At 46.4% G+C, this 18,469-nt stretch overlaps 1 protein-coding gene across 1 annotated transcript in view; it reads right to left on the reverse strand.

Moving 5' to 3' along the window:
• GALNT14 (polypeptide N-acetylgalactosaminyltransferase 14) overlaps positions 1-18,469 on the reverse strand; it is a 233,497-nt gene that overhangs the window by 28,486 nt on the left and 186,542 nt on the right. The window contains exon 6 of the mRNA XM_081186432.1: positions 8,751-8,872. Within this exon, the coding sequence (XP_081042558.1) occupies positions 8,751-8,872 (122 nt within the window). The remainder of the gene's footprint in view (positions 1-8,750; positions 8,873-18,469) is intronic.

The following is an 18,469-nucleotide window of genomic DNA, read 5'->3' on the forward strand; positions in this document are numbered from 1 at the left end:
AGAGCTGTGGTTGATGGTGGGAGATGGCACATCCATAGCATGAAACACCCATATTCATTTTAAATTGTATTCCTATTGCTTTTTTGTTTCTTATATTCTATCCTATTGCATTTGCAATTTGAATTCTATAGAACTACAATGGCTAAGATAGAAAAGTCATTAAGTGGTTGGCCAGCAAGTCCTCAGTAATTTTCAAGTAGTTCTTGGAGGGGGGGATGTTTGGGAACTACTGAAATATTGTGCTTAATACATAAGACTGAAATGATCTTGAATGTCTATAATATCTACTCTCTGAGCATTTTGTTGTAATTTATGGGCTCTGCTGTGGTGGTGGTAGAATCATGGGGCTAAAATAGATGCAAAGATTATATAGATCACATAAGAAGGCAGCAAATAGCTTCAGCCTGAGGCTGGAAGTGCCTTATGTTTTCTTCATAAACTCTCCCCACCCCCAGTATAAAACTAACCTACAGCTAACCCACACAAATCTTTTAAAGTTTAAATAACTCTAATTACCATAAAAAAGTTATTCTCTTAAAATTAATTCCCCTACAGCAGGAGTTATTCTCCTACAACTATATTTATTCTCTGACAATTAATTCAAATAATTTTAACATATATTAGAAGATAAGGTTGAGTCTTTATAGCAAGCCCATTATAGCAGGAATAAAAGATAACCGAAGAAAGTATAATCATGGAAGGAAGGAAATAAATCCAAAATGGGTTGTGAAAGATATCTTCTACTACCAGTGTTGTATAAAAAGTGCAGAGGAAGAGAGGAACAGTATATATATTTTATTCCAAATCTTGGCTTGAGCTGATAGCAACGTTTATAGGCAACTTTTACTGTGGGATCTGGGATGTTTAGGTAAAAGCTTCCCAGTTGGCGTTCGGGTAAGAATTATTGGATGTGTAGAGACAGTACCAACCCTCCTGAATCACTTATATATTTTAAAAAACCAGCCCTCTCTGTCAATACCCTGGAGAAGTCAAATGCACAGTGGTACTTGGTACTCAAACGGCTTGGCTGCCGAACAAATCGGTTCCCAAACACCACAAACCCATAAGTGTTCTGGTTTGCGAACATTTTTCAGATGGAAGTTCAAGTCCTACACAGATAAGGGCTTCCCAATCTATATAGATCTATATAGATCCGGCCTCAGAATTCCTGAAATCCATTCAACTGCCATTTCAGCCATCACCCAGCTTGAACTTCCATCCCCTCCAACCTCTCTCCTTGGAGAGAACCTCAAGCACATTAGTTGCTGTTGGTTCCTTGCAGGATATCAAAGTCACAGACTGAGGAGCAGCAATCACCTCTAGAGGAAAAGGTGCAAAAGAAGTTGTTCTGCTGTGAAGGAAAGGGAGGCACAACTAATCTCCTTGATTCTCTTTTGCAACGTTACCTGGTTCTAATCTACCAACAAAAAGGCCCCCAAATGCTCAAGTACTATCTAGCTTTGATTGCCCCAGATAACAGTCACCAATGCTGGAGCAACATTATTCAGATAGCTGATGGCGGAGAAGAGGAAGTAATGAAGAAAGAAGAAGTTGCTTAGCATCTTTTCTTCAAGCTGGATTCATGCAAAACTATATAGCTTCATGTTCCACCCCCACCATCTTTCTTCAAACAGGAAAAACAGGAGTGGTGTGTGTGTGTGTGTGTGTGTGTGTGTGTGTGTGTGTGTGTGTGTGTGTGTTGGATAGTGGAACATCGCCATCCATTGGCTCATTACCATGACATTAACAAAAGCCTGTTTTCAGGTGATGAAGATTGATTCCTTCTGTAAAAACGCCTTGGGCCTTGTAATTACATTTTAGGGGAAAGTTATTTGGCTAAAACAAATTGGTAATGGTAGACACATCAGCTCTCCAAGTAAAAACAAGACAGCATGCAGAGGCACAAATCCGTACCTGTGCTAAACAAAGTGGAATTCCCCTGCAAGCTAACACTTCTGCTTTGTAATGCTCTCCCAGTTACAGATAATGGACATCCCCCTTATCTGGCACAAATTCATTTAGTCAAAGCCGCTCATTTCCACAAACAAATGTGCTCCCAAGTGCTGCTTCTGCCTCCATTATCTATTCATTTCTGGGTGGTTATTTTGAGCCCTCTTAGGCTGAAGGGCTTCAGTCCTGACATCCGCCCCTAGCTGCCCCCTCCAGCACCAGAAGTAACTGTCACGAGGGACTGAGGCCTCTCCTTCCATACATCAGGTGGATGGCGGCACCTGGCTCCTTTATTAATGGCTGAGAGGCCAAGAGAGATGCCGGGGAAGGGGATAACATTGGCACCTTTCCTGAGGTCTCCTGTGTTCCCATTGCTGCTGCCGAATTGCATAAAATAAGGCCTCTGTAGAAGTGGAGTACTGAGAGACTGCCATGGGAGAAAGTCGTTTCGGTTCATTATGATTCTTGCTTCCCCAACCAATATAGAATCATAGAATCATAGAGTTGGAAGAGACCACAAGGGCCATCGAGTCCAACCCCCTGCCAAGCAGGAAACACCATCAGAGCACTCCTGACATATGGTTGTCAAGCCTCTGCTTAAAGACCTCCAAAGTAGGAGACTCCACCACACTCCTTGGCAGGAAATTCCACTGTCGAACAGCTCTTACTGTCAGGAAGTTCTTCCTAATGTTTAGGTGGAATCTTCTTTCTTGTAGTTTGGATCCATTGCTCCGTGTCTGCTTCTTATGTTTAGGGATGCTTTTAGTATTTGATTAATTATTGTATTTAAATATTTTGTTGGAAGCCGCCCAGAGTGGCTGGGGAAACCCAGCCAGATGGGCGGGGTATAAATTATAAATAATAATAATTACTATATGCAATCCAAAACAAATCTATCCTGCAAAATTTGCAGGGTTCTGAATGTTGTGGTTTTCCATCTGAAAAAAGTGTATGTTAGGTGAAAGTGTGCTCAAAAATACAAATCTTAGTGAAGATAGCATAAAATGCATTGTATTAGGGGAAATGTGTATATTAGGAAAAATTGCGTACAAAAATGTGTATTCAAAAGACTGGCAAGCTTTTGTGAGGAACTTTTTTTTTTTTTAAGAGGAAACTGAAGTGAAATGTGGAAAGCAACCAAAAGTGACGGATTTTGTAGTGGTTAGAGTAGGGCCTGGATGACCAGGGTTCAATTCTCCACTTGGACCAGAAGCTCACTGGCTGACCTCGAGCCAGTCACTCTCTCTCTCTCTCTCAGTCTAACCTACCTCACAGGGTTGTTGTGAGAATGGGATGAGGAGGGGGGTAACCATTCATGCCCCTTTGACCTCCTTGGATGGAAAAGTGGGATATAAGTGCAAAGAATGAGTGAATGAATGAATACTTACACTTCACTGAACAGGACCCCTTTCTACCAGGTCCTAAACGGAGACTGCAGGCTTCTCCCATACAGGATTCAGCTCCACGAACAGCAGAGCTCTATGCAGATGCAGCCAGGCAATGGAAGCATCAACAAAACCTCAAGGAGACCCTGTCACCTCATGTATCCATCAGAGAAATATGTATCTGTCATGTGTACTTTGCCCGAGAGGCACTTTTCTTTTAAAGTGTCTTTGGGGTTTGATGCCCAGCGTTAATTTACTATTCCATTACACCCTCCCCTGCTTACACACACAAAGACACGAGTACACTTTGCTTCTTGGACGCTTGCCATGCGTTAGAAATCTGGCTAAACAGATGTTTTGCTGAATGAAAAATGGAAAGTGACATGATGCAGGTTGCGGGGGGGCGGGGGGGCAGTTGCTGATTCAGATGCATTCTGGGTTCTCGGTCTCTTTGAAGCGCAGAAGTTTATTAAGCCGAAATGGACTGTTTCCTGCAAGCCACAAATTAAGAGAAGACCATTAATCTTTGGAATGGGAGGAAGAAGAGCGTGGCAGGCAAAAATGAGTCGCCTTTCCAGTACCAGGCTGAAGGTGGCAGCATTAACATTTAATACAGTTGAACAAACACGGTTTGACACTGGCAAAAAAAAGAAAAAAAGATGGGGTGTAATTTTCGCTTGGAAGTAAGACAGCGCAGGTGTGAGACTTCCCCACCTTTAAGGTGGGAAATGTGGGTGTAGGAAAAGAAAAGAAACATCTATTTTACATGCACACAACCGTTCATCTGTCCCATCAACATTTACTCCACGACCCGAAAAAAGGCAAAGTGGAACAAAGTAGTTTTGAAAGGCTACAAATATACATCTAAGGCATATGGCCCCTTGATCTCCTCACATGATGGTCCCTCTGTTTATCCCATCCAGTCCACACTGGAAATGAAATTAAAGCGCTCAGCATCTCAAGTAAAATGAGCTGGATTGCAAAAGCTATTGACTAAGTGATGTGCTCTTCAGGAAAGAGAGGCAGATACAGTGGTACCTCAGGTTGCAGACACCTCGAGTTACAGATGCTTCAGGTTACAGACTCTGCTAACCCAGAAATAGTACCTCGGGTTAAGAACTTTGCTTCAGGATGAGAACAGAAATCGTGCAGTGGCGGCACTGCAGCAGCAGGAGGCCCCTTTAGCTAAAGTGGTACCTCAGGTTAAGAACAGTTTCAGGTTAAGATCGGACCTCCAGGACGAATTAAGTTCTTAACCCGAGGTACCCCACTCCCACCCTCTGGCTGGATGCCACATCATCCTTGGACTGAGACCAGCCCTGATAACAGTGTTATGCGTTTCAAGGGGGGCAAGGCTGTGTTTCTGCATCTAGTAAGGGTTGGAATCTAGTCGAAGAGGCCGCTAAACTGGCCAGGCAAGTTTCTTTGTAAGATAATGGCCACTTAAGCGCTCAGCACCTCAAATAAAATGACCTGGGTTGCAATCTGGCTGGCTGCCACGTCATCCTAGGACGGAGAACAGCAGGCCAAGCAGTGTTGGGCATATGTGCCATTTGTGTGTGTGAATTGGGCTGATGCTGGAAACTGGGGAAACAGAGACATGTTTGCTCTGTGCTGGACTTGAGGCTCCCCTGTACACCTAATGAGGCAGAAAGGGGTGGGAAAGCTGTGAGCCTCTCCATCCTATGCACAGGCTATGTATGTGTAAATAAAACCATATATCCTTAAAGTCTCCACTGGCTTTCATTCCAAGGAAACTGGGCCCTCAGGAAGAGTGCTTGAAACTTGCTCTCACTGCTGAGAAATTGGGATAGCGCATAGCAATATAACTGCTGTATGAGAGGCACGCATGCCTGGCTTTTTTTCACTTCACAACCACGCATCAAGCTGACTGGCTGATTTTTTTAAAAGGCTCCGTGTTTGCCTCAGACTCCCTTTCTCTTTGCCTATAAGAGTCAGGCGTTCTGTGCTCTGGACCTTGAGATTGCTTACTTTTGCACTCATCCTCCCGCAAATCCTGTACCACTTTTTGGGGATGCGTGTGTGGAATCCGTGACACTACAAAGCAGGTTCCTCATTGAAATGCAAGCCGCTAAGAGCACGAGAAACCACTGAGATAGCCCCTCTTTCAAACATTCATGCAGGCTTCAATTTTGATTGTGTGGGTTTTTGTTTGTTTTTTTAAAAAAAAGGAAGAAAAATGAAAAGAAAAAGAGAAATTACAAATAAGAGAAGTTAACAGAGGTGACGTTTTGCTTTTCTGCTTCATTCAGGCCCCGCCGCTGCTGCTGCCACTGCAACCATGTAATGAAATTCCTACGGCGCTGCTGCATATGGCATCCACATTCATCCATCACATCAGCTCTGAGCATGAGCTACATTCTCCCAATGCTGCAAGGGAAATACAGCTTGAGCTGCCATCCTGCTGGCTGCGAATCATCAAACATCTCATGCGGGAAAGGCGCCGTCAACCACTCTGATAGAGAGATTCGGAAGAGGGCGAGTGAGCGGGTGGGTGCAAAAAGGGGAGCGAAGGAGGTTAAAGGGGCCATGCTCAAAGCAGAGCAAACTTCGCTTGTGCACCATTTCCTAAACACACACCTCAGAAGAAAGTTCAGAGGACATCAGTGGGATTTGCTCCCAGTAAAACATGCTCAGCATCAGGAAATAGGAACTGTGGACGCATAAAGCAGTGCTGACAAAATAATTAATGCCTTGTCGCAAGATGCCATAGGATGAACATTCCTCCTGTGGAGAAGAGAACCAAGTCTTATGTTTGAGCAAGGATGGTACTGGGTTTAAATCACTGATCAGCTTCCTGGATGCCTCTGGAGAAGTCACGAGTTTACTGCACAGGACTGCTGGGTGATGTTTAAAAACACATAGTTTTGCTTCATATACTAGAACATGCTGCAAAAATTATACTAAGTAATAGATAGATTGAAATTAACAAATGGGAGGTATTTTGAAGGGTGGAAGACCCTGAAAAGGAAATACTTTTCATGATAACTTATTTACTGTACTTGCCATATTTACACGAATGTCACACTCACTTTTTTGGCCAAATTGTTGTGAAAATTAGAATGCGCATTAGATTTGATGGCGCATTAGATTCGATTGCAAGCTTGAGAAACACTGCTGATGTAGCAAATACTTCTTTTTGGTTGCAGGCTTTTGAAAATTGAGGTGTGCTTTAGATTCGATGTTCCATTAGATACGCATAAATACAGTAATCTTTGAATGCCTGCTTTTATTGGTTTGGATATACTTGGGTGAAGGAAGCAACATTTCACAATGTGCTACTATGGCAGCGATGGGAAATGTGTGTCCTTCCTGATGTTGTTTAACTCCAGCACCCACCAATTCAATGACCACTGATGATGGCAGCCAAATATCAGTTCTGCAACATCAGGACCACCGGCTCCCCATCCTTGTGCTATGGCCCATGGCTTACTGGTAATACCGAGCAAACATTTCACTGTCATTTCTGAGTACAGCTCCTTGCGTACACTTATTCAGAGCAACCTTTATTGCTCCCATTTTACAGATGGCACTATCCAATCAAGAGAGGCAAAGGAAGCCCATCGAAGCCACAAGATACATTGTCAGAGAGAGATGCCGAGAGGTTCCCTGTCCGCATGAGGAGGCTACGAGGACACAACTACAATGCCTTTATCTCTCTGAGAAGGACAATATTGGAGCTTTAATCTCATGTTCCCGTCTTTACCAGAAAGAGAACGCCATTGTCTGCTGTGAAAAAACCAGCAGGATTTAATTCCCATTAAATCAATTTATTAAAGCTTAATTTGCATGAAATTAAATTCAGCCCCTATTCAAAGAGCCATCACTCCCCTAAATCATTCAGTACTGGGAATTGAACATAGGCCTAATTAAAAACTTGGCTGGAGCCATGCCTGCCTATTCCCTGTGTACCACTCAGCAACCCTGACAGGAGCCCTGGGGCTCTGCTGACTGAATTTGCATACACACAGGACGGCCCCTTCTTCGCTTGTTCTGCAGTATGGGCCTTCACTTCTGGGCCTCATCTGACACACATCACTCACTGAATCGCTGGGACAGGGTATCAGTTCTGCTCAGTCATCATTTCGAAGTGGACCTGAGCACATTTATTGCCAAGGCATCAGAAATACACCCAAAGGAGGAAAAGTTATTGGACATCTACAGAGCAGATTCTAAGATGCCTTAGAAAATAACTACAGGGTTGTTTTTCCCCTGACATAGCTGGGTTTGGATTATTTTTTTTCCTGGATAGTGTATAGCTGTTTGATCCCTTGTGATATTTTGGAATCTGAGTCCACAAACCAGTCCAGGAATCGGGACTCGGGACATATGTTAAGCTCAGTGGCGGAGGACATGTCTGGCTGAAGAATGTCCCAGGTTTGGTCCCCGTTCTCTGCATAGAAAAGGGTCAAGTAGCATTTCCTTTGCTTGAGACCCATAGTGAGCTGTAGGTGGGCACAGTGGCGTAGCGTGGGTTGCCAGCACCCGGGGCAGAGCAAGTAATTTGCGCCCCCTAACCCGTGGATTTGCGCCCCCTAACCCTAACCCCCAGATGTTGCGCCCAGTGCGGCCGGCCCCCCCTGCACCCCCCACGCTACGCCACTGGGTGGGCAGAGGTGGATGGATAGTCCGACTTAGTTTGAGGCAACTTCCTATGATCCTAGTGGTGAGTTTATTTCTACCTCAAGGCTGGATTACTGCAAAATGTTCTGTGTGGGGCTGCCTTTAGGGATGGCCTGGAAGCTTCAGCTAGGGCAGAATGCTGGTAATGGGAACAGACTACTGCTAAGGCGCAGTCCCAGTGTGAAAAGATGGCTTCCCATCCACTGCTAGGCCGGGAGTACTGGAGTACAAAGCCCTGGACAATGGATGCCCAGGATTCCTTAAGGACTGCCTCAGCTCATATGTCCTGGATCCATCGCTAAGGTAATCTGGAGGAGTGCTATTAGTGGTCTCCCATGGACCAGACTCAAGTCACCGCAGAGCCATGCCTTCAACAAAGTGGACAGAACACTATGGAACCCCCTCCCACTAGAAATATGGGAGGCAGTATCCTTGCCAAGTTTCAGCTGTCAGGTTAAACATGGCTTTGTTTCAGGAGGCCCTTGTAGCATTAATGCAGTTAACAATATATTTTTCAGTGTTTTAATGTTTCTTCTAAATTTGACGTTTCACATGTTTTAATCTTTGTAAACCACTTTGAAGCCCAGAGGTGGTGTATACTTTAAAAAATAAAAATACTGTATTGCTCGGATTTCAAAGCCACCTCCCACCATAGCTTTTTTTCCCCCACCAGTGGCTCCCCGGTCTAAAAGCTGGATGTAAGCAGAGTTGAGGCCCACTGCTACTTCTGACCAAGGTCAAGACCTGCCCAGCTGCTCAGGGAACACTTACCTCTTTGATCCTTTGTAAAAGAGGCAACAGCCAGTCCTTGTTCACCTCACAGTGACTGTCTAGAAAGGTCAGAACGCCTGCCTGCGCCACATCTGCTCCTCGAATGCGGGACCGGATCAAACCTGTCGAGATGCACACAAACTCAAGCGCCGGTCTGAGAGCCTTGAACCCCTAAGCAAGAAATTAGCTGCTAGCCAGACATGCACACATAAGCAGTGGTGGCTGGTGCCCATTGGGCGGTGAGGTAGAGGAGCCAACAGTAGGTGGCGCCAGAGACTATGTTGGGGAGAGCCTCCCTGCTGGGGTCTACCATGGCAATGCAGAGGCCAAGGAGGAAGAAGCCGATAGCCAGTGCCAATTCCTGTAAGTAACAAGACAGGCAGGTGGGGATAGCTGAGGGGAGAGTGGTTTTTGCAGGGCAGGGCCCCATTTGCCCTAAGGGAGCAGCCTCCACCAAAGCACTCTTCTCCCCATGCGCATCCGCTCCTTCTACCATATTCATGCTCAGCCCCATCTAATCAGGAGAGGTCATGATCGTCTTATGTGCCCAACACTTTTTTCTTCTAGAGACATATGACAACCCCTTTTTGTTTTGCAAGCTCCAAAAATGAAAGAGCTGGTTGAAAAGGAACGATTTGTGACTATTCTTTTGGTTGTTGCTGGGGAAGGAACTGAGGATAGCTACACAGACATTTTCGGTTAGTTCTGAAGGACAATGGCCACCTACTGCACCAAAGGCTGCCAACCAAATGTTGCCTAAAACAACACTGGAAACAAATGTGGGGATTTCTTCCTGAGTGACGCCTCTGGTGGTTTTTAAGGGGAACCATGATAGTGCAAGAAGATCGCTGCTGCATCAGACCAAAGGCCTATCTATTCCATCATCCTGGTCTCATAGTGGCCAACCAGATGACCTACAGGAAGCCTGCAGGTAAGACATGAGCACAGCAGCAGCAGCATGAGGCAGCATCAATTGTCCTCAAAGAGGAAGCAAAATGTGTGTTGCTCTACCCAGCCTGCAATCGCTTCTCAAAGAGTTGGGCAACATGTTTATGGGGCATAGCATCCTTGTTCTCCGTTTACTGATAGCTGAAGTCATAGATTCATTGAGTTTGAAGGGATCCAATGATCTAGTCCAACCCTCCAAAGCCCTCTTTGGAGCCAACTGGCACCATATGTCAGTAGCTGGAAGAACAGGGCGGGAGGGACACAGATATGAATCGGTAGAATAATCATCTATGGGTTAAATGGATTAATCACTGGGGAGAAATTTTAATTGGTATGGACAAATTATAATCAGTTGGAATGAGAGTTAAGGGCTTTTCTGAAGCCAGTGTGTCACTGTAAAAGGGAAATGGGGGATGACCTTTCCATCTAACAGCGAGTGACAACTTTGGTTAACGTAATCACGCATTTTATTATAATTCCCCCAGTTTCTCAAAAGGGAAGGATTTTTGAGTTCTAATTGCTAATACATGAACATATTGAAATTTAATTGCTAAATCAGCTAAAATGAGTGCTCTTACAGTCACAATACAATAATTCATACTGGATTCTCTGGTTCTGAAACCTCACATTCTACTATGATATTCCCAAAATTCCCAGTAGTGTTCTGTTCTGGTACTCTACATTGTTGCTGTGGACTAGAAGCCTTGTTAAGGAATTGCAGGCAGTTGTTTCATCCTTTCCCCCCTGGATTAATCTGTGCATGTGGAGCAAGGCACAACTATCAGCATTAGAACATTGCAGCAGAAGGTGCTATTAGTGCACTGGAAGCTGGTATCTCAGCACATTTATGCCAAAGCAGCAATCCTATGCACACTTGCATAGAAGTAATGGTGTACTGTACTGTTAATGCTGTACTGTTTTTAACACTTGATTGGGAGCCGCCCAGAGTGGCTGGGAAAACTCAGCCAGATGGGCAGGGTATAAATAATAAATTATTATTATTAGTAGTAGTAGTAGTAGTAGTAATATCTGTTGAATACAGTAGGACATACTTCCTTTTAAACATACAGAGGATTGCACTGCTAATTTACTGTAGTATAACTGAGCCAGAATCTGACTTTAAAAACAAACAAACCACCTAATTGTCGTAGAATGCAGAATTACAAATATCTACATAGCCCACATCTGATTCACTTGTACTTATTATTTCTGAAAACCAAGGTTAGAAAGCATTAATTTAGACTATGATTTTGGAGGGAAAGTGCATAGAGAGGTTTCCAGTAATAGCCCCTAGAGCCTGCTGTGGCAATATTCATCCTCTATATCTATCTACTTAATCTTTAAAATACAATTTAATTAAACGTATTTTTAAAAATCCCAGAGAGGCCGCCTGAGCCCATCTCGTCTGTTTCGTTAGAACAAACAGCTTTAAAAGAAAGACCCTGGGCATTGTTTTGCCTATTCTAATTTTCTGGCTAATAAGCTGCAGCTGAGACTCCCTGGATGTATTAATAGAGCAATCCCTTTAAACATGAGAGGGGGTGGGGGCAGGTCTATTTTAAGCTCTGACCCCCTTTTGAACATCTTAACTAGCGTACACTCCCTGGAGTCAATTTGAATGCCTAGTCGCCAGTCTCGTGAGAACTGGAACCTAGTCATAATAATAATAATAATAATAATAATAATAATAATAATTTATTATTTGTACCCCGCCCATCTGGCTGGGTTTCCCCAGCCACTCTGGGCGGCTTCCACAGAAACCAAAAAACACTAAAATATCATACATTAAAAGCTTCCCTGAATAGGGCCGCCTTAAGATGTTTTCTGAATGTCAGGTAGTTGTCCATCACCTTGACATCCGATGGGAGGGCATTCCACAGGGCGGGCGCCACCACCGAAAAGGCCCTCTGCCTGGTTCCCTGTAGCTTCGCTTCTCGCAATGAGGGAACCGCCAGAAGGCCCTCGGCGCTGGACCTCAGTGTCCGGGCAGAACGATGGGGGTGGAGACGCTCCTTCAGGTATACTGGGCCGAAGCCGTTTAGGGCTTTAAAGGTCAACACCAACACTTTGAATTGTGCTCGGAAACGTACTGGGAGCCAATGTAGGTCTTTCAAGACCGGTGTTATGTGGTCTCGGCGGCCGCCCCCAGTCACCAGTCTAGCTGCCGCATTCTGGATTAGTTGTAGTTTCCGAGTCACCTTCAAAGGTAGCCCCACGTAGAGCGCATTGCAGTAGTCCAAGCGTGAGATAACTAGAGCATGCACCACTCTGGCCAGACAGTCAGCGGGCAGGTAGGGTCTCAGCCTGCGTACCAGGTGGAGTTGGTAGACAGCTGCCTTGGATACAGAATTAACCTGCGCCTCCATGGACAGCTGTGAGTCCAAAATGACTCCCAGGCTACGCACCTGGTCCTTCAGGGGCACAGTTACCCCATTCAGGACCAGGGAGTTCTCCACACCAGCCCGCCCCCTGTCCCCCAAAAACAGTACTTCTGTCTTGTCAGGATTCAACTTCAATCCATTAGCCGCCATCCATCCTCCAACCGCCTCCAGGCACTCACACAGGACCTTCACCGCCTTCACTGGTTCTGATTTGAAAGAAAGGTAGAGCTGGGTATCATCTGCATATTGATGGACACCCAGCCCAAACCCCCTGATGATCTCTCCCAGCGGCTTCATATAGATGTTAAAAAGCATGGGGGAGAGGACGGAACCCTGAGGCACCCCACAAGTGAGGGCCCAAGGGTCTGAACACTCATCCCCCACCACCACTTTCTGAACACGGCCCAGGAGAAAGGAGCGAAACCACTGTATAACAGTGCCCCCAGCTCCCAACCCCTCTAGACGGTCCAGAAGGATGTTATGGTCGATTGTATCAAAGGCCGCTGAGAGATCCAGCAGAACTAGGAAACAACTCTCACCTTTGTCCCTAGCTCGCCGGAGATCATCAACCAGTGCGACCAAGGCAGTTTCAGTCCCATGATGAGGCCTGAACCCTGATTGGAAGGGATCCAAATGGTCCGCATCCTCCAGGCGTGCCTGGAGTTGTTCAGCAACCACACGCTCAATCACCTTGCCCAAGAATGGAAGATTTGAAACTGGGCGATAGTTGGCCATACTGGCCGGGTCTAAAGATGGTTTTTTAAGAAGCGGTTTAATGACCGCCTCTTTCAGCGGATCTGGGAGTGTTCCCTCACAGAGGGAAGCATTCACCACCCCGCAGAGCCCATCGCCCAGCCCTTCCCGGCTAGCTTTTATAAGCCAGGATGGGCAAGGATCAAGGAGACAGGTGGTTGGTTTCACTCATCCAAGCAGCCTGTCCACATCCTCGGGGGTAACGGATTGAAATTGATTCCATGCAACTTGACCAGACAGGGCTCTAGCACTCTCCCGCCCCAGCCCTGCTCCCACGGTGGTGTCTAGCTCCTTCCGAATATGAGTGATTTTATCTGCAAAAAACTTTGCAAAATCGTTGCAGGAGATCTTGGGGTCTTTACAAGGCCCCGATGGTAAAGGTGGTTCCGTTAAATTGCGGACCACCTGAAAGAGTCTCCTGCTACTATTTTCTGCAGATGCAATAGAGGCGGCGAAGAAAGTCTTCTTTGCCGTCGCTATCGCCACTTGGTAGGCTCGACGTTGAGCTCTAACCTGTGTCCGGTCAGATTCGGAGTGAGTTTTCTGCCACCGACGCTCTAGCCGTCTCAGCGATTGTTTCATCGCCCTCAGCTCCGAAGAAAACCACGGGGCTGTCCGGGCTCCATGCAATCGGAGAGGGCGCTTCGGAGCCAGACAGTCGATAGCCCTGGTTAACTCCGCATTCCAGCGGGCCACCAGGGAATCAGCTGAAAGGCCATCAACACGGGATAAAGCATCCCCTACCACTCTCTGGAAACCATTTGGATCCATTAAGTGGCGGGGGCGGACCATCCGAATTGGTCCCACCTCCCTGCAGAGGGGAAGGGTCGCGGAGAAGTCCAGTTGCACCAGGAAGTGATCTGACCATGGCACTTCTTTGGTTTCATTTTTACTTAGTGTCAGATCACCCACGTCGCTAGAGGTGAATACCAGGTCTAAGGCATGTCCATGACTATGAGTTGGGCCCAACTTATTCAGGGACAGCCCCATGGAGGCCATGCTTTCCACGAAGTCCCGAGCGGCCCCTTGTAAGGTCGTGTCGGCGTGGATGTTAAAATCCCCTAGGACAACCAAACTAGGTGTCTCCAGGAGAACATCCGCCACGACCTGAAGCAGCTCGGACAGGGAATCCTTGGTGCAGCGGGGAGGTCGGTACACCAAAAGGAATCCTGTACTGCCCCTATTGCCCAACTTCCAGAACATGCACTCAGAAAACTGGGTCTTCCCAGTAGGACGCCTGGTGCAGACTAATGACTTCCTAAAAATCACTGCAACCCCCCCTCCCCGCCCACATGACCTGGGTTGCTGTGCGTAAGAGAAACCTGGTGGGCAAGCGGCAGCAAGGACGGGCCCATCTGTCTCATTCAACCAGGTCTCTGTCACACAAGCCAGGTCAAATCCTCCATCCACAATCAGGTCGTGGATGGCAGTGGTTTTATTCACTATTGACCTGGCATTACACAGCAACACCTTCAGGTTATGTGGGTTTCCCCTGTTGATTCCAGTATCCATCTGGTCAAGGCCAGACCCGGAGGCAGGGATAGTCTTCAAACAACGACTAAACCTGCCTCCTCGGTAATGACATGGTCTGGTCTTAGCGTAACTCCGCCTCCTGCCCATGATCACCGAGATCAGATGTCCCAGTGCTTCCCCCCCTGTGGAACTTGTCCCAGCCATCGTGTTGGCTGGGGCCTCACTCCCAGGCAGCCCTGATCCCACCCCTTAAAAACAAAACACAAACTATACAGAACCAATAAAACAACAGAAAACAAAAACAGAACAATTACACTAAAATTAATCCCCAACCAAATATCCATTACACCCACCCACCCCCAGCAAGAGAAAAAAGGAAAAAAAGAAATACAAATTTAAATTGCCACCGACTGCTTGAGGACATTTTAAAACACATTGGAACAGGGAAGCAATTGCAGAACACTTCCCAGCTTCCCCAAAAGTTTGTTCCAAATAAGGGCCTGGGCCACGCCCCCTGGGCCAGTTGGAGAAGGCCCTGGAAGGGAGCAGGCCCTGCAGTCCTCACCCAGCCGATGGTCCGAGGCTTCCCTGCAGCAGGAGTCCCTTTATAGCTGGGAGAAAGGGCCTGGGCCACGCCCCCTGGGCCAGTTGGAGAAGGCCCTGGAAGGGAGCAGGCCCTGCAGTCCTCACCCAGCCGATGGTCCGAGGCTTCCCTGCAGCAGGAGTCCCTTTATAGCTGGGAGAGAGGGCCTGGGCCACGCCCCCTGGGCCAGTTGGAGAAGGCCCTGGAAGGGAGCAGGCCCTGCAGTCCTCACCCAGCCGATGGTCCGAGGCTTCCCTGCAGCAGGAGTCCCTTTATAGCCGGGAGAAAGGGCCTGGGCCACGCCCCCTGGGCCAGTTGGAGAAGGCCCTGGAAGGGAGCAGGCCCTGCAGTCCTCACCCAGCCGATGGTCCGAGGCTTCCCTGCAGCAGGAGTCCCTTTATAGCCGGGAGAAAGGGCCTGGGCCACGCCCCCTGGGCCAGTTGGAGAAGGCCCTGGAAGGGAGCAGGCCCTGCAGTCCTCACCCAGCCGATGGTCCGAGGCTTCCCTGCAGCAGGAGTCCCTTTATAGCCGGGAGAAAGGGCCTGGGCCACGCCCCCTGGGCCAGTTGGAGAAGGCCCTGGAAGGGAGCAGGCCCTGCAGACCTCACCCAGCCGATGGTCCGAGGCTTCCCTGCAGCAGGCGTCCCTTTATAGCTGGGAGAAAGGGCCTGGGCCACGCCCCCTGGGCCAGTTGGAGAAGGCCCTGGAAGGGAGCAGGCCCTGCAGTCCTCACCCAGCCGATGGTCCTCACCCAGCCGATGGTCATATAACATATAGTCATATAACATATACCATGTTTAGTAGGCCTTGTGAATCTGCACTCAAGCATCCTGGCACAGCAGAGCAGTCACTCACATGCAAACTTTTCAGCTCAGCTAATTGCACGCTGGTCCAAGGAACCTGAGTCCATGAGTTCTTATCCTTACAATAACCCTGTGAGGTAGGTTAAGTGGTGACTTGGCCCAAGGCCATTAAGAAATCTCCATGTCTGAGCAGGTGTTGAACTCAAAGATTCCTCAGTCCAAGTCCAGATCCACTACAAAATCATGGCGCCACACAATGAATTATGGGTCGACCAGTTGCTTCAGCCACACAGCCAGTCTGAATAATGATTGAAGAGGCTGTTGGAATCAGCTTCCAAGTGGATCCCAGCCTAGAGCTGGAGGACCAGTTTCCCCAGAAATTCATTCTCTCTCTCTCTCTCTCTCTCTCTCTCTATATATATATATATATTATTGAAGGTTTTTAACATATTGAGCACTGGAATCCAAACACATTTATAAAAAAGATAATAGTACAGGAAAAACCTATCGGCATCTGGTTGGCCACTGGTGAGAACAGGATGCCTGAACGAGTTGAGCTACTGGCCTGATCCAGCAGGCTCATCTTCTGTTCTTACATCAATTATCAGATACAATAAAGTACCGCACAACAACATATTTATATCTCATGCTCAAGCACATTTATATAACCAGTTGTTTTTTCCCCCTACAATAAACATGGAACTGTGGACTTAATTCTTTCCTGACTGACATTTCTGTTTCCTGCAGGGAAAACTAACCATTCAAATCCATGGTAACCACACACAATCGACAATTCCATTTGTGTATTTTGCTATTTAAATGTGGGCACCTTTTCATACCCAAGTTCAAAATGTAAAGTGCGATTTGTTTCACGCTGCCAAGTCAACACGTTAATGATCCAGTTGTAATATCTAGAGAGTGCCAAGAATAGAGGGTGGTGCAAAGATCGAAGGTGTCACATGTGTATTGATGATGAGACCACCAAATGGTCTGTAAGGGGCAGTGTTGGGTAGGTTTTAGTCATGTTCCATTCACTTTCCCCGATGGGAAGTAGACCAGATTGGCAGAATTTGGTTACTGGTGAATGTTGATTTCACAGTACACTAACCTACGAAAATGAATTTTCAGCAGCAGTAATAGAAATTTCAGGTAGGCAAAGTAATAAATGCTGCGTGAAAACTAGGAATGTCAACAGATTAAAAGTTTTCCTTAAATAGAAAACTCATTTAACTCTTGGGCTGATTAATTTGCAAATTAAAGCCAATTATTACAGTGTTAAGTTTCCCTTAACTAATAACACAATTACTTTTTTTTTTTAAAGTCACCTTAAAATAAACAATCTCTGTCATGAGATGCCTGGCAGCAATTTTTAGGCCTTCCAGCAATCCGAGCATCTGCCTCACCATTGTACTAGCTGAAATGGGGAAGGAAGAATGGAAAGTGGTGAAGAGAAGACCACATTTGTACCTGTGAGACAAAGATGACTCCTCTCATTAAAACCCATGTCCTCCTTCCCATCTGGGCTCTACAAAAGCACAATGGAAGAGAACAGGACGGGGCAAGTAGAGATCACCAAAGGTGGTCACTGATGCATCAACAAAAAAAGAGGTCAAAAGAGGATTTGCACAATATTTGCATGCGCTAATGTATGCGTATAGATGCATACTCAGAAATGATTAGTATAATTTAAAGAGAAATAAAAGAAATCTCACCACAGCGGGAAAGTCTCTGATCTGGCGACCTGGGGGCCTGCTCAGTTTGCTGTCCAAGTGCTAAGTGCTGATGGGCAATTTTAAGGTCCTTGCGGTCTCTTGGGAACATAGGAAACTGTCTTACACCGAGCCAGAACATTGCTCCCTGTAGTTCAGTATTGCCTGTGGAAAGTGGCAATAGCACTCCAGAGTTTCTACCTGGAGATACAGGGGTTAAAACCAGGATGTTCTGCATGCAAAAGCTGTTGCTCTACCACTGACTGAAACTGAGATGTTGCCATGGTTCTTTATCTTCAGACCTGGCTTGAACTTGACCTTTTTTCAAATAGTGGGCTGTCCCCTGAGAACTCTTCAAAGAAAGGTCTCTAATCTGCACAATAGAGTACATGGGCACCCTAAGATAAGCTGTTCATGGGAGCCTCTTGGGCCTGATTCGAATCACATGGGAGGAGCCATGCTGAGACTCCACATTGGTGCTGCAAGGACTCCTTACAGGTTTCCTGGTGATATGTGAAAGACACTTATGCAACAAATCCAATTCCACCAGGAAAAACAGGAGTTCTGATAGGTGGCCTCCCTTCCAGTTTGGTTTGTCTGGGAGGAAATTGATGGGAGGGGGCAAATCAGATCATTTAGGGGTACAGCCTAGTTTGAATCACACTTCTTGTCCAGAAGACAAGTGGGCAGGAAGGAAATAAATGGATCTACCAGCTTTCCTCCTCTTACTAGTGAATTCAAATATCTGCCTCTGTGCTGTTTATAAAAGGTTGGAAGGAAGAAGGAGAAGATGGGAAGGGGTGGTCCCACAATGCTTCTAATTAAAACTAGATTAAAGTCTGCAATTAATACAGTCTCCCTATCAAATGTAGGTTTCAGCCAACACTGACTCCTAACATACAGGAATCAAGCACAATTTAAAAGCCTAGTTCAAACCTCCAATTAGAACAACATATTTGAAAGGCTTTCAATGACCTGAATCAGTACTGAATGAAAAGAATAATACAGGCTATGGTTTCAGTCAATGTAATGATGTTGAGCTATAGCTTTCAAATGCCCACCCTCTGCCT

Source organism: Podarcis bocagei (assembly GCF_964188305.1).
Source record: "Podarcis bocagei genome assembly, chromosome: 3".
NCBI classification, from domain to species: domain Eukaryota; kingdom Metazoa; phylum Chordata; class Lepidosauria; order Squamata; family Lacertidae; genus Podarcis; species Podarcis bocagei.